General features: G+C 47.2%; 1 protein-coding gene across 6 annotated transcripts in view; it reads right to left on the bottom strand.

The window, feature by feature from the left end:
• Positions 1-16,773, bottom strand: part of LOC147616928 (protein VASCULAR ASSOCIATED DEATH 1, chloroplastic-like) — a 64,560-nt gene that overhangs the window by 27,123 nt on the left and 20,664 nt on the right. For 4 of the 6 annotated variants that reach the window (XM_086776573.1, XM_086776575.1, XM_086776576.1 and 1 more), the window contains exons 3-8: positions 13,029-13,079; positions 12,851-12,916; positions 12,169-12,264; positions 10,100-10,204; positions 9,865-9,953; positions 9,580-9,773 (exon numbers count right to left, since the gene is read on the bottom strand). In XM_086776573.1, the coding sequence (XP_086632699.1) occupies positions 9,580-9,773; positions 9,865-9,953; positions 10,100-10,204; positions 12,169-12,264; positions 12,851-12,916; positions 13,029-13,079 (601 nt within the window). The remainder of the gene's footprint in view (positions 1-9,579; positions 9,774-9,864; positions 9,954-10,099; positions 10,205-12,168; positions 12,265-12,850; positions 12,917-13,028; positions 13,080-16,773) is intronic. The other 2 variants (XM_086776577.1, XM_086776578.1) reach the window with 1 other exon arrangement.

Here is a 16,773-nt window from a genome sequence, read left to right as displayed (position 1 = left end):
AAGAGGAAGCGAGCCTCACCGCAGAGGTGGAACGCCTCCAGGCTCATTCCACCATCTGCCGTATAGTCGGCACTCGCCCCAGCAGAGGGGAGATCAGGGATCTTCTTCAAGCCCGCCTTCTTGCAGATGTGGACAAGATCCTGGATGTACAGCTCCTGGGCCGGGGACATTACCAGATCGAGTTCGAGGCCGCCCAGAGCGTTGCCAAGGTCCTTGCCATGAGTCCCCTTGACATCAAGGGTGCTCGGGCTTTCTTCAGACCTTGGCAGCATGGATTTGACCCAGCAGCGGCGGAGCAGGGAGAGCGCCTTTTCCATGTTACAGTTTGCTTCCCTGGACTCCGCCGGGAGTATCTTCCGCTCCTCTCCAGGCTCGGAGCATTGGTGGGCTCGGTACTAGAGACTGGCCCCTCAGCAGCTTCAGTGGTGGCCAGAGCAGCTGGGCTACCTTCGGTCAGAGTGTTGGTGTCTGACATCTCCTCCCTTCCTAAGGTCATTCAGCTACCTAGGATAGGGGGGGGGGATGGATAGATCAGAGAGTGGAGTTCTCAGGGCTCCCGAATCAGTGCTTCATTTGCAGGCAGGTCGGCCATTTGGCCAAGGCCTACCCTCGCAGGAGACCCCAACCCTCACCACAGCAGCAGGCTACTGATGGCCCGCCCACAGATTCGGCTCAGCAGGCTGCCTCCGGGACACCTGCTTAGGCCACAGAGACCTCGGAGTGGCAGCCTGGACAGGGGCGCCGCCGAGGGAGACAGCCACAGCAGCACGCCCAGAGACCGCTGCAGCAGCAGCCACAGTCTCAGCCTCACTGGGTTCCCGTGAGGAACAGCTTTTCTCCCCTCCAAGAGGAGACCCCCGCGGCAACGACTGAGGACCAGGAGATGCCAGCACCCCCTCCTTCACCCCCCCCACCCCCGTCCCCTCCCACCGCCTCGCTTCCACCATCGCCTCATCCCGTCCCCGCTCCGGTTTCGGCAGCGGCTCCCTCTCCACCCCCCTCGCCCCCCCTCCTCCCCCTCCGCCCGCCTCACCTTCCCGGGAGGCCCTGGCAGTCCCCTGGCGTTCACCTGCAGTCCGGAGGGCGCTGAGCACTGACCTCGCTCGAGCATCACAGAGGAGACCTACTATGCCGATTCGGGCTTCACGGATTTCATGTATCCGCAGTCGGCTGAGTCGCCTTGGCATTCGACAGCGCTCGGAGGCTTTTGATTATGCCTTCACACGGCTTTTTGGAGCAGAGGCCCCCCATGAGCCAGCACCCATTCGAGTTCATGTAGTGATACCTCCGGCCCGCGGGGAGGAGGCACTAGACTCAGCGGTGGCCTTCTCGTTCCCTCTGTGTGGCCCTTGCGACCGGGAGTGGACTCTAGAGCTCGCTCTCAGCACTTTGAAGACTCAGGCAGTTGAGTTTTCTCATCACATGAGCGATCTGGAGGTGACAGATGTGATAGGCCGACTTTGGGAGTTGGCTCATTTTTTCTTGGATCCCGGGAGTGTGGATACCTCAGGGATTCGGCATTTGGTCGTGCGCATAGTGGCAGACTTAGCACGCGACCCTGGATATGTGTGTATACACGAGGTTGCTCTGTCATAGCGGGAGGCAGTCGCCATGGGCCACAGCCACTGGCGCCTGATCCGGGATTCTTGCAGTACACCGGGTGGGCAGATTCGCAGCCGCTCGGATGGGGACTACTCTCCATCCAAGCCGCTTGCGAAGGCCCGCCGTACGGCTGAGACAGCATCCACCTCAGCAGGGCATCCATGAGGATCATCTCATGGAATGTACAAGGCCTTGGCGGAGCACATTTTATACGCTATCGTGGTTGCTTGAGGCAGGAGCTTCAGAGATGCCTGGTTGGTGGCAGCATTGATATTTTGATGATGCAGGAGCACCACTTGGGTGAGAACAGGATCCGGAGATATGGTTCGGTGATGCCTGGTAGATGGGACACTTTTTGGTCTGCAGGGTTTGGTCCTTTGGGTGGACAGGGAGGAGTATGCATGGTCATTGCAGATGTATGGCGGCAGGCCATTGTGGATCGAGGGATCATTGTGCCTAGTAGAGCACAATATGTCATTCTGAGGATGCATGATGGGCTATTGGGTGTGCTCAACATCTATGCGCCCAATCATGCTAGTGCCAGAGCAGAGTTCTGGACCCAGGTTACGGATGCATTGCCAGAGGCCGCACATTGGTGTGTCGGGGGAGACTTCAACATGCTTGAGGACCCGGCAGATAGGGTGGGAGGCAGTCATGTTACAGTGCACGGCACGGAGCTTGCAGCTTTGCATGTCACTGAGGATCACTGATGCATGGCAGCATGGGGCTTTCTCCCGGTCTCAGGACAGTCTTAGTTTCTCTCGGTCGGATCGCCGGCAGGGAGGGACTAATCTATCACGGATTGATCGCTTTTATGTGGGCGACTGGTTAGGGGAGCGAGGGGGCTCCGTCGGCATTCTCGCTGGCACCTCATTTTCAGATCATGCGCCAGTTATATTGACATTGGAGGAGAGGACACGGGAGCCCAGCTTGCAGTTGAGGATCCCAGAGAGGGTACTTACAGATCCCAGTCTCGCTGAGGACATTGAGAGGATCTGGCATGATAGTCAGTGCTCTGACCAGGATGCAGCGGGCCAGTGTGCCCAGGGACTCACCGATCTTAGCTCTTTTCTACACGCTGCAGCTTTGACACGGCTGGGAGAGATTCGCGAGCGGGAGCATCGGTTGAGACGCAGCCTTGCTTCGCTACAGCGCCTTCAGGAGCAGCAGCCTGCATGTGAGTGGGTGGCGTCCCAGCTAAGCCAGGCACGCCAGGAGGTTAGAGAGGTAGAGGAGCAGAGACATGAGTTTTACTATCGTCGTCAGGCCTCTCAGTGGACGCAGCTTGGTGATAGAGTGACTGGAGAGTTTTTTGAGATCACTGGACCCCGTCTCATGCGCGAGCAGGAGTCCGCCAGCTTGGTAGACCGGATGGATCAGTAGCTACTGAGCTCGGGGAGATCAGAGCCATTGCCACTGCATTCTATAGAGACCTGCTTTCAGCGGAGCCAGCCACTAAGGATCGAGATGTTTGCAGATAGACTTTGTGGGCCCATGTGCAGAGGAGGGTCACAGACCGTATGCATACAGTTCTAGGTGCGCCTCTGTCAGAGATTGAGCTTGCCGAGGCCTTGAGGGTCCTGCCGCGACATAGTTGCCCAAGGGAGGACGGACTGACGCCGGCCTTTTTTATGCGCTATTGGGACCTTTTGGGGCCAGGCCTCCGCAGGGGCTTTCAGCATGTTTTGGACACTGGGGTGATGCCGCAGAGCTTTTCAGAGGGCTTGATCTATCTTATCCCCAAGGGGGAGGGAGTATCAGATGATATTCGGCATTGGAGGCCTATTACGATCCTCAATACTATCTACAAGGTCTTAGCAAAGGCCTTGAGTTTGAGGATCCAGCCCTTCCTGGGGGAGTTGATTCATGCTACTCAGACAGGATTTGTCAAGGAGCGCAGTATCCTTGACAACATCTTTACTTTCTGGGAGGCGACGGCCCGAGCTAGATTTCTTGGCGAGGACTTGGTCGTGATGCTTCTCGATTTTGAGAAGGCATACGATAGAGTTGATTGGGGTTTCTTAGAGGGCACTATGCTTCGCCTGGGCTTTGAGCCAGGATGGATCAGAGGGGTGGCGGCTCTGTATTCCACAGCTCGCAGCCAGGTGCTGATTGCAGGAGGACGGGGGCCGAGTTTTGAGCTGACCAGATCAATCCGTCAGGGGTGTCCCCTCGCCCCTTTTCTTTTTCTCTTCTTTGCGGAGGCTATGAGCATGTATTTGACGGCAGAGGAGGTTGGTTTGAGAGGACTTCAGCTCCCAGTCCGAGGGGAGGACCTGCTTGATGCTGAGTTTGCAGACCACACGGGCTTATTTTTGCATGGCCAAGAGGCCAATCTTCTTCGGGCAGAGCAGTCGCTCTAGGTTTTTAGTGCAGCTTCGGGAGCATTGATCAATTGGCGCAAGACAGTGGCCTTTTGGATCAGTAGTGCTCCCACTCCGGCATGGAGCCCGGACCCCGGTTTTAGATGGATTCCTCCAGGCACAGCAGTGCGGTATTTGGGATGCCAGATTGGCCTAGATTTGTCACCTGAGCAGCAGATTGCCCCGCTTCTTCTGAGCATTCGGAAGAAGCTTTTGTATTGGAGTACAGCTCGACTATCCTTGGCTGGGAGGGTGGTGGTGGCAAATCAGGTGCTGTTAGCGACCATGTGGTACATTACGTCTTGCTGGATTTTCTCGAGCTCTTGCATCAGCCAGGTACAGAGGCTGATCAGGAACTTTCTGTGGTCTGGGCGGGACGGTCAGCCAGCTCGGGCAAAGGTTGCATGGGCAGTTATTACACTTCCGCTGGCTCAGGGAGGTTTGGGCATTATAGATCCAGTCGATCAGAGTAGAGCCTTATTGGGGAAGCTTATTGTTCGGGGGTTGCTTCCGGGCGCTGAGCCTTGGAAAGAGCTCCTCTTGCAGCGGCTCTGCAGGCTCGGGCGCCCCCAGCAGGGGGCACTTGGGCACCAGAGATTCGCTGGATCTTCATAGAGATGAGGAGGACAGGCCTCAGTAGAGGATGGGAGGACAGATTTGCTTTGAGTATCCTGAGAGCTTGGGAGCTGCTGAGACCGGGGCTCTCTCAGCGACCTCCTCCTTGTGTTGAGGAGCGGGCCAGACAGCCGCTCATCTGGAGCCCAGCGGTTCGCACAGAGCAGGGTCATATGCTGGGTTCTCGGCCTCGTCTAGCCTAGGGACCTTTAGCGGCAGGCCCAGCTCGTAGTTTTGGAGACTGGCAGGCCTGCTGCAGTCTCCCAGAGGAGATCCAGGTGGAGAGGCTGAGTCACTTCAGAGGGGGGTTGATTATGAGGGATGATATTCAAGAGGCACTCACAGAGGAGTGGTTCACGCCTCTCGAGCCAGTGGCCCCACGGTGGATGGGAGCCTTTACACAGTTGGAGATCCTGATTGCAGTCAGAGCTTGCACTGAGGATGGCAGTTGCCTCTACTATGAGATTCAGGATGAGGACAGACTCCAGAGAGTGGAGGTGGAGTCGCCTTTGGTTGCAGAGTGCACCCTTCAGAGGATTCGGGTAGTGGCCGCCGCTTCTCAGAAGTGGCATATTGACCCCGACCCTGCTGATGTGCTCCCGGATTGGCGCATATGGGCATATGCAGCGCGCCCCTTGGCCCGGCTACAGTGGGACCCCGGGGAGTACGAGTGGCATGATCCTTATGCATCCCTTGAGGCCACAGAGATTACCTTTTTCCAGTATACTGTTCGACTGGGGCGGCATATTTTGACGGCGAGGAGGACGGTCTCTCCAGCGGCAGCGGGGCATTGGCGGCTACAGGGACTCTCACAGGAGTTCCTGGAGGATTTCTGGGCTCGGCTCTAGGCTAGTCGACAGGCCCGCAGGATCTCGACTTTTCAGTGGCTGGTCGCCCACAAGGGCTCAGCAGTTGGCACTTGGCTTGTTTACAGCGGTCTTTCGGCGGCCTGCGTCCGATGCGGCCACCCTATGGAGACACAGAGACATTGCCTTCGGGATTGCCCTCAGGCGCAGCAGATTTGGCTGCAGATGCTGCGTATTCTGGCTCCCCTTTCTCCAGAGGGTATGTTTACGTGGGGTGCTGCTGCTTGGTCGACCTCGTCAGGGCTTGCGATGGGCTATGAGATGGAGCAGGGCAGTCAGGCCATCAGATTTATTAGGGGCCAGCCTCGCCTGGTTCCGGCACCGGATTTCTCGTCTGCCAGCTGGACACAGGAGAGGGATTTACGATGGGAGCTCCTCAGCAGCCTCACCATCTGGTTCACCTGGAGGGCCCGGTGCTTCACGGCCTTTGAGGGGAGATTGGAGCCACCAGCAGAGACTGTACGGGGGATTTGGCAGGAGTTGATCCACACCTTGCGAGGACAGTACGACCGCATCCGGGGAGACTCGGATGAGGCGATCTTGCGGCGCCAGGCCTTTCACACCACTTGGCGCTGTGGCCCCTTCTACACCTTACACACGGGATTCCCCCGTTGGCACTACAGGCCACCTGTTTGGCTCTTCCCCCCCCCTATTGTATGATTTAGCCTCTTAGTCCTTTGTGCTGATGCTTGTATTTTGCAGCACCTAGGGAGAGTCTCCCGGGCTGCCATGCTGTATTCACTGCTCTGTTTCTCTTATGAGCAGGAGAGATTTTTTGTAGCCCTACGGGCGTTTTTATATAACTAATGAAAGGATCTTTTCTCGGAAAGAAAAAAAAGAGCCATTTTCTACACCTCTCACCATATGATTTTATCACCCGTCCAGCGTACATGGATGTACACCTATCACATGGGACACGTTGTGCCATTGGACAGATCCGAACCTCATCACACCAGTTGCGGATTGAGACAAGGCAATATGTGCATCAGATCTCGGATGACCTCATTTGTCAGCTATGCTACCAGGAGGCAGAGACAGAGGAGCACTACATTTGCCGATGTACAGTCTATTATGAATTCCGAGGGAGATATCACTGCCTCTTCCGAGAGGGTTTTGGGCCGTTACGCAAGGTCATGGAGTTTGAGGATCACAGATGCCTGGGATTGTTCCTACTTGAGCTCAGGAGACACAGAGAGACCCTCTTGGCATATAGGAGACCGAGCCATGACGTACCTAGAGAGAGGATCCTGACAGATTTCTTTGGCACCAGCACCAACACCAGCAACCCAGCCCACACACCTCCTGATACCTCCTCCATCGGGCCATCAGGGCATCGGCCATGCTCCCAAGGAGTCACCACTGATAGAGCAGTCATCTTATGTCGTGCTCGTCGGCCACGCCCACCAAGATCCCGACCACGGCATCCTCACCATCGCCAGATCAGAGCCATTATTGCTCGGCATCGGAGGCGCCTACCTCGCTTCTACGATCTCTCCATTCTAGACAGCCCCATGGCGGCGGAGATATTTGATCTGAGGAGAGGGCAGCACTTCAACTGATCAACATACATGAATCTACTTGACATACATACATACATACATACATACATACATACATACATATATATATATATATATATATATATATATATATATACACATACATACATTTTCCAGTATTTTCTACTCAGTATCATCTAGGAGTCTTACTTACAGTTCTTATAATTGTAAGACAATCAGTTTATTGTACTTTTCAGTTTCATTTAGTTGTTCTCTTTGATGAGACACCAACTTCAGATGTACTCTCAATTTTGGTATTGGCTCAGATTTGACATTCCTAGCTCATCGCTCTAGTTTTTGTTTTTTCTTTTGTACCATGATGAGATTACATGGACACTATTGTATCACTTTTAGTCTCATAGACCCAGTGGGTCTTTTGAAGACGTTTAATGTAACTTTCTTTCTTTCTTTCTCTCTATCTTTCTACACACACACACACGTCATGGAGATCTTTGAGCCACTATAGCTCAGCACTGTTCCTACCAAACCTAGCCCTAGTTTCTATCAATCCAATGGTTTCAGGAGTTTGCACCCATTCCTGATTGGTAGCAGGACACCTTCACTATTGTTGACGGTCTTCTTGAGGATAGGAGCATTCTTGGAATGCCACTCATTTCTCATCTCCAAGCCTAACAAGCAATCAAAAAAGGAGGCGAGGTGCATTGATCTATGTCCGCACTCAACGTTTAGACCGCAAAACCTTTAGAGCAACAGTTGGCAGGTTTCCTTCCGCGATTTCAAGACATCATGTTGAGGGACGACCTCCTGCCCAAGCTACCACCCATTTGTCTTGAGGATCATCAAATTGAGTTGGTCCCATGGACAAAACCTCCTCGTAAGTTTCCCAATCACCTGTCGAAGGCATTGGAGATCGAGCTGGAACAACCATTGTCCCGGTTACTCCGCATTGGGTTTATCCGGCCATCATCCTTGCCATTTGTTGTGCCCATAATATTTGTCCAAAAGAAAGATAAGACCACACGTTTATGTGTGGACTACAGGGCATTTAATAAGCTCACTATCAAGTATAAGTTCCCAATGCCCAAGATTGAGTTAATTCTGGAATGTCTCAATGGTGCAAAAGTATTTTTCCAAGATAGATCTCACGACCATCAAGTGCAGCTCTTTGAGCCAACATCTGCCCTTCGAACTCACCAATGCCAGCGATGTTCAATAAGATGATGTCTCGTGTATTCATGGAGCTCATTGGAAAGTGCATATTCATCTTTTTGAATGACATACCTATTTTTTCTGCCACTGCAAAGCAGCATGAGCAGGATGTGGAGAAAGTCTTGCAACTTTGCAGGACACTAAGCTCTTCATAAATGAGAAGAAGAGCGCATTCGGATTATTGGAGGTTCATTACCTCGTATATGTTAGAATTGCTTCCAGTATTCGCCTTGACCCTAAAAAGGTACAATTGGAATATTCCCAAGACTGGTCAGGAAATCAGGATCTTTGCCAGGCCTACAGTACACATGGACAAGTTTTCCAACCTCCTCTCACAGACCTGATCAAAGACGTGAAGACAGGTCGCTAGAAAGTCTCTGTTACGAGCAAAGCTCTTCAGGCATTTCATGTCCCTTGCATAAATCATCTCATTCTCTCATATGTCAGCAGTGAAACACAGCCTTTATCATGTGTGCTTGAGTCTTATGACATGTGGATACATCTTCAGCAGACATTGTAAAGAAGTTCTCCAAAGTAATAAGGAAAATACTCATGCTTGCGAGAGGGGGCCCTTAAGTGGGTAGTTGGGACAAAATCTGGTGTCGCCTTTCTATCTCTACAACTCTATTTCCAGTGTACAAAGATTAAAGTGATTGCTTAAACTCACTAAAAGAAAAGGTATAAAGAAGGCCTTGCTACATGTTACACGATCATACTAGTTGCATGCGACAATCTACCCTGTCCAAGTCCATCATCAGCTGTCAATTTTCGAACGCGGACCTCCAGCTCCATTCCTCTTCTGTGGCTGCCCTTGAAGCCACAACCTTGATTTGCAATTACTGTCTATTGGCATGCCCTAGTCTGAGCCCCTTCTTCATTTGGGATGAGGGGGGAGGGACTTGTTGGGAGTATATCCCCCCCCCACCAACCCTTCCTTTTTGTTCTTTGGTTTTAAGACCTCGCAAGACAGGCCATTTATACCCTGTTGCCTCAATTGAAAGTTAAATCCTGCATCATGCACATGCTTTTTTTTCAAGGTTGTTTCAAGCCCATTTGTAGCCCGTGACCCACCATAGCCAGTCTCCTCCTTCCCATCGTCCTCTTCTCCCTCAATTTGGAGATGTACTTGGAGTTTTGCCGAAGAGGACAAAAAACTTGAAACGAAAAAACCTCAATCCATTTTGTGACTATGTTGTACATTCAGTTTCAAATCTCAGGTCATCAATATGAGCACACATCAAAGCCATTACCTTGAAAACCCATAAATCTTTCAGACCTAAATTATGATTAAACTAGTTTAACAAACTATTGAAAGAAGAGCTTCTTCAAAATATTACACCATTGCATGCGGCTTGTCACCAATCAAAGTTAATGACAGCGCAAGTTAAGCTGCCAATCTCATACCATTGGGTGCATCTTCATCCTTGACCTCCCAAAAAGTGGTCTCCTTAGCAGGAGAAGCCTTGGTAACTTGTGCATCTTGAGTATTGATTGTCGGCTGTAAGACTTCCGTGATTTCTATATCATTGACCTCCCCACCATTTTCTGCTCCATGCTCAGCTTCGCTACTAGGCTCAGCAGGTACTTCTGTGATATCCCTGACTCGAGACATTTGCAGGCCTTCAGCTCTTACAATATGCAAAACTTATGTGTCTATGGCAAGATTTCAAACAGAACTCTGAAACAAACCTGCTTCCAAAGCTTGACTCAGAAAAACAGGCATCATGTTGCTCTTGAGCTGCCTGCACAGGATGGCTTGTAAGTAGAGACAGTTTACTCTGCATAAAATAGCAAGCAGTTGTCTGATTCTGTTGCTGAGATCAAGCCCAGGAACTAAATGGTTTATAATGTGGCTTCTTGCCTATCTGCTCTTTTCATTTGAATCAAGATCAAGTGTAAGAAGCTTACAGTCTGAAGACGATACCTGCTGCGAGTCAGAATCCAATATTGCATTCCTACTATGACGAGACCATCCTTCCACTATCAAACGGTAAGCCTCATCTCTGGAGAGGAAAGAGGCAAAAAAGCTCTGCAATCACCATAGCAACATGCTTATCTTGAAGCTCAAAAAGTAAAATCTGCAGCAACAATTCTTAGTATAGAGTAGATAGAATGACATGGTAAAGCTATTTGGTTGATAAGCATATGCAGCCAAACACTTATAAACTGAGTTCACTCTGGACTGCAATGGCCCACGGTAATGTGGCCAATGGAGGCAGCCTGCAGGCCCAGCCATTCACTAAGAGGAGGAAGGCACAGGACAAGCTTTATCCCACCAGCCAACAATGACCCATGATCCAGGCTAGGAATTGATCAGTAGACAAGCTACACGGCAGATTCATGCTGTGAGACCATCGATGAAGGCTCGGTGACACCTCTTACAATGTACCGACCTTGCTCTTATTGGTTTGAGCGATACAACAAAGAGATTACTAGAGATGATTATGATCTAAGACCTAAGATGACTTTGAGAATAAGGTCCTAGCTTGGTCCTAAGGGCTTATAAGGTCTTGGATGATCAAAGGTAAGGTCACTAAAGATGATTAGAGATTTTAGAAAGAACCTAATAACTTGAAATAAGGAAAAAGGTTAAAAAAAACTTCTTGCCCATTACATTTAACAACTTCTTGCCCATTGGATTTAATGTTTCTTACCTCTTAAATTGATGCTTTACTAGCTATGCACCCCCTACTCTATTCGACTAGTGTGTATTAAATGATGTATACTACACACATAAATTCTAATTAGATATTATACACATATGTTAAAATTTCTTGATTATAATACCTTTTATATATATTGCCTCGATCAAAGCCCATCGAACTACACCTTATATATATTGCTGGAAAGTAAAACTGAGAAGGCGGCAAACTACACCTTTTAAAAAAAGCCAAATTTCTCTCTCTTTCCTAGCATTTCCAAGTTCTCGTGTAAAAAATCTATGAATTTTCACACTAAAAAATCTATGAGTTTAAAGAAGAATGCTAAATGGCGAATGTATTGGTTTGAGTAGATTTAATGCATTTGGTGTAGAGAGATTTGATGAAATCTAGCCAGTAGAATCATTGAATGAGGTATGTATCTTACTTTTTCAATTTCATTGACAATATTTATTTCTTTACCTTTTTTTCAAACACTATTGCTTGTGAGATGAAACAATTCCTATATTAATGAAGCCATTTCATCAATCTCGTCCATATCTAAAATTGTGGATTCCATCTCCCACTGATCTTCATCTTTGCTTCCTCTATCTTCGACAATTATATCGTGAGTGAGCTTGGGAGTAATGCTCAATTCTAACATGGAAACATGAGTGAAAAGTATCATTGATCTTTGTAGCAGTATCATGTTGCAAAATAGTAAACCAAATTGCACACCCTTGAAGCCTTCAACCTACTTTTCCATTTAGTTTGAATGGACTCACATGCCAATCAATTTTTCTCATTATACCCAAATGATTCTCCCATGCTTGTTGTGGCATGTTTATCATTGTTCATGTGGTATGTATGCTTATTACTTAAGTCTCTACCTTTCAAGGCAATTCACATGTGCAGTTATTCTCTACCACCAATCTGACAAACCGCTCAAGGCAATTCACAAGTGCAGCAAAAGCTATAATCTTTGGTCTACAGATCTCAAAGTATGTCATTAATTCCCATAATATATTTCAACCCTTCATGTATTCATTGCTAAAGAGCTGAGGTTTACTGACACTCAACAAAAGTGAGCTATAATTTAGGCTAGCACAAGAAAGTCAAGGTTGACACCACTCTCTACAGATTCCAAGGATGTCCTTGATGCCCATGTGCACATGGGTGCCTTACACATCTAGATTCAATCTTTAGTAATGTATGTCCTTACATGTGTCTTGACACAAAAGTAGGTAGAGAAAACAACAACATTTTTCATGTTCCTTACAGACAGTATATAGAAGTTCCAAAAGGGTCCAAACATCAACAAAAACTATATATGTATCATACATTCTATAAATACCTTTTTGCCCCAAGCCACAATTTCAATAGCATTTGGAAATAATCCAGCTGTTCTAGCTTTGTGAACACTCGTCACATCTTTGAGAACAATTATTTTCTGCATAAGAGCCATGTAAACTTTAATTTTCTAAAAAAGTTTAAAATTTTATGGAGCAATGCTTCAATGAACATAGAACAAGAAGAAAGCTTTTTTGCCCAAGTTCATCTCAACATATTCTTGAATCACACAATCAAACTTAGGGTATAAAAAAACATTGGCCTTGATACTAGATTTAAGATGTGCCTTACATACTAATTACATGTTTCCTGGTCAGCATACAACGTGATGAAATTCTCTAAAAGAATTTATTTTTTTGTGTCCACGTGGGGTCAACTGTAAAGCCAATGAATAGTCACAACACTAAGAAAAATGACCTGAAACTCTTGACCTAGTTCTTGAATCCTGCATTACTGTTAAGACTTACGCCTGTAGTTCCTCTTGACTGTTATTATAGCAACATTGCAGGATGTCAATAAACTCAAGAATACAGCTCAGAGCTCTTTAAACCTTGCAGGATGTCAATAAGCTCAATAATACACCTCGAAGATAAAAGAGGGGCCTATGCCATCTATAAATAAGGCTTGAAGCCTCCACTGTACGTTGCTTACACAGAGAAATCTTTTTGAGAGAATTTGGCATTTACTTTCTTTTCGTAGCCAAAAATATTCGAGTAGAAGCACACATAATGCTCGAATAAATACATATGGCCCTGCATGTACAAGAAGTTTCAATAAAATACTCAACTCATGATGCATACACTTGATTGACTTTGGGACACAGATTTTTGAAAAATAGCTAGGTTCTTGAATGGTATACCCCACCTGAAGAAGAATTTTTTTCTGAAGTGCACAATTAAAATCTTGAATAAGCACCTGTGACAGTGTCCACCTTATCCAATTAGAAATATCAATTTCTGGAAAAAATGAAGCGTGCAAACATGTAGCCAACAATATGATCAAAAATTGGAAAATTGATCACACTGACTGTAGCAAGTAGACAATGCGACTACAAAAAGAAACCTATGGAAGCGATGGTTTTAAAAGAATGTTCATGGAAATAAACCAAGTTCCAACCATTGTATGATAACTTGGTCTCATTGGGTCCCTGGCAAGAGTCTCGGCCCTGTTGAGGAGAGCAATACTCTATTTGGGGTGGTTAGGTACACTTGCTTATGGGAGGTAATGACTTCCAACAATGCTTGGGTATTTGGGGAATCAGGAACCCAAGGGTTGGACCCCAATCAGATCAAAATTTTCTGCAAAACTGGCATGGAATCTCTTGTGCATATAAATGGCTGGTCATTAATGAAGATAATGAGTGGAGTTATTGCTAATGCAAGTGTTATGGTGGATTGAAGTAGAGGATTCTCATGACATTAGAGAGAGCATAAACATAATAACAAGTATTAGTGCTAATCATAATCTACTTACATGTTGAGCTAGACCAACAAGATGGTCATAATTCTCACACACGTCTTCATTCATAGAGGGCCTCTTAGATAGGCTAGAGATACATAGTTGATTACATCATTGATGAGGTTAGTGAGCCTCCTCATATTCCTCCATGAATCTAGGGACTAAGGTCAACATGGTGAACATAATAAAGGCTAGAGAATCTCTCCTATTCAAGTTGATGAAGGCGCCCAGAATCCAAGTAAATAAAGTGGATTTTACAAAGCTTTTCAACCTCAGTGGATTTTACAAAGCTTTTCAACCTTAGACTCGGCCCATCAAACATATGAAAGCTTGAGACATGTGGTGCACATTTCCAACAGTCATCAGTTGGCTTTGCTTTGCTGCTTGGAATACAGTGACGTTATTAGGTGCTGTACATATATATGGCATTACATTGAATGTTTTACTGTACAGGATTGTGGAGCTTCTCCAATTGCAGTTACGTTATGATAATAAAGGAGGGTGGATGTACTAGTGAAGTCCTCTGCCTCACAGTCAGCACGTGCTTCCATGCCTACAAAGTGGATTGCCTTCTCTTCCCTGGTGGCTAATTGTATTCGTATGGGCGTGAATGTAGCCTAGAAGCACTGAGCTTTTTGAAGGATTTTGATGTATACTTGAATTTTGGGGTTGTAGTTAGGTGGCAAGTATCCTGAGATTGTAGATAATTGTGTATATGGTGATGACAGGATGTATATTCACTAGGACGGAAGTCACAATGCCATGCAGGTAGAGATTCATCACTAAAATATAAAACCACCTTTCTTTCAAAAAAAAAAACAAGCATTTTCTGATCCAATCCCAAACTTCAGTCAGGAAAGTTTGATGAACAATTCCCTATGCGAAAGCCAAAATGAAGAGCATCTTGGCTTTATAGCAGTTATGATCAAGTGAAAGCTGTAGAGACATGTCCATGCTGCAAAAGTGGGTATGATCACCAAATCATGCCCACATCATCCAATGATGAAAATCAAGTGCTTTTACTACAGCAAAGTAGGCCACAGTATTGCCTGATCATCCAGGAAAAAAACAAGATTAGGGACTCTATATGTAACCAATCCAAAAGACTTAGATGGCAAACTTGCACTACCCAAGGCTCTAACACCTTATTCCGTATAAACAGATTTTGAAATAGTTGGGTGTGTCTCTTGACATTTGTCAAACTGGGGCTGTTTATAGCCCAGGACAATGCATTGCAATAAACAACAGAGTAGAGAGATGGAGGAACGGATGTGGCAAAAGATGAATAGAAGCCCTTTTCATGCAATTGGAATGCCCACCTGGCACCCAGACGGCCCATAATCAAGTGACCCTCTGCTGGGTTGGATGGATGAAATTCAAATTGATGTAATGTTTGATTTAACTAGGCATGAAAGGGGGGCATCCTTGCAAGATTTGAGATGTTGCACGTGTCCACAACAGTGAATGTACAGACATGGCCCAAAGATTGGACTTGGTTGGGAAAAACCCCATGCTTAGACCCCAAACAAAATCCATATTAAGGTGTTGATTAGTTCAAGTGTAAATGTGGTTCACATAAATAAGGAATGGAACCTAAAATGGTCCTCAGAGACTTGGTGTAGTAGGGGACAGATTTGTGGGAGATGCCTCTGCTTGAGAAAGCCAGAATCAATCACTTCTTATGTAGCAAAGTTTTGGAAGATACTGCTTGAGGTGTTGTAAAGCCCCCCATAGGACCACCTAATACACAAGGTTAGAACATATAGAAGGGTATAAGCAAACTCACCTCCCAACTGTAGATTCCATCAGGAATCTCCCCCGAGCCACGGGCTAGGGTTCCACTCTCCCCCAAGCCAAACTAGTCAACCTTGGTGTCCCATACCACCAGGACCTGTCCTAAGGGACCTTCGACAAGACCACCTGTGAACCGCCATGTCCATGGCAAGAGTCTGGTCCAGGCATAGACCATCAACCAACTCTATGACTGAATGAATCACAATAACCCACAAGTCACTCATATAATGACCACTGCTGCCATTAATAACAATCTTGCTATAAATAGCCAGTAACCATGGATTATCACTAATAATGAACCCTAGCCATCCATAACCTGCCTGTGGCCTTCCCCTAATCTCACGGCTCCATAACACTGACCAGATTAGGCCCTAATCCTCAAGATTAGTGTTAGATACACAACATACTTTCCCTCCTAAGACCTCTCTAGGAAACAAAATCAGGGAATCTCAGCTCTAAACTAGTAACTGTCACCCAAGTCAAGTCGTCCACCACCCTGTCTTTCCACTTGATCTTATACTCGGGGATACTGCTGGTCAGCCACATGTTGTGGCTCCAAGACTTGCTGATTATGCCCAAAAATACCCCTATGGTCAGCCAACCCCTCTTAAAGTCCATGATCTGTCTACTGCTGCCGGCCAGCTTATGGGTTCTTTAGTGAACCCAAAACATGGCCAAACTTCAAGAGTATGGGCTGACGGATGGCTGAGCCCTTGGTGATGCCTGTGGGGCTTCTGCTTGGATTGTCTAGGCCAACTAGTGCCCTACTGTTACAACCCTGAACTGCTGCCTAAATCAAGGATTAGCCTTGTCACCATGTGTGCATATGACATTCCCTCCTATTAAACTTGATGATGGGTTGGAAACCTGTCATCCTTCCTCCCTAGACTGCTGACTTTGAATTTTGACTGCTTTTTCTTTTGATATTTTGACTGCTTGACTTTGACACACGTTGGTTGAACACCTTTTGCCACATGCGCGGAAGCTATGTGCCTTCTTTCAGCCCTAAATGATGTGTTTATCTGCTAGCCCTGCGATGGGCATGTCCATGTGCATGCACATGACATCCTGTTCTGCTAAACTTGACGACGGGATTCCAACTTCTGACCTTGGATGACTATCATCATCCCTTTGTCAACACATGGACTCCCCAACTTGTCATCCTTCCCTTCCTGGCAACCTTTTCATTGAAAACCTTGCCATCTGTTCCATTTGTCCCCTTGCTTTCTTGCCCTACTCCTGAACACTTTCTTTGGTCTTCTTTTCCTGAGTATTGAATCTGGCATTCTTACTCCATCCTGGATGATCACCATCCCTTGGAACTGTTTTCCTGAAAAACGCAAAGAAGGATGGAGAG

The sequence above is a fragment of the Cibotium barometz genome, chromosome 37, assembly GCF_041138505.1.
Source record: "Cibotium barometz isolate CiBa-2024 chromosome 37, ASM4113850v1, whole genome shotgun sequence".
Lineage (NCBI taxonomy): Eukaryota > Viridiplantae > Streptophyta > Polypodiopsida > Cyatheales > Cibotiaceae > Cibotium > Cibotium barometz.
The sequence above is the reverse complement of the archived record's forward strand: the minus strand, read 5'-3'. Positions and strand labels throughout refer to the sequence as shown.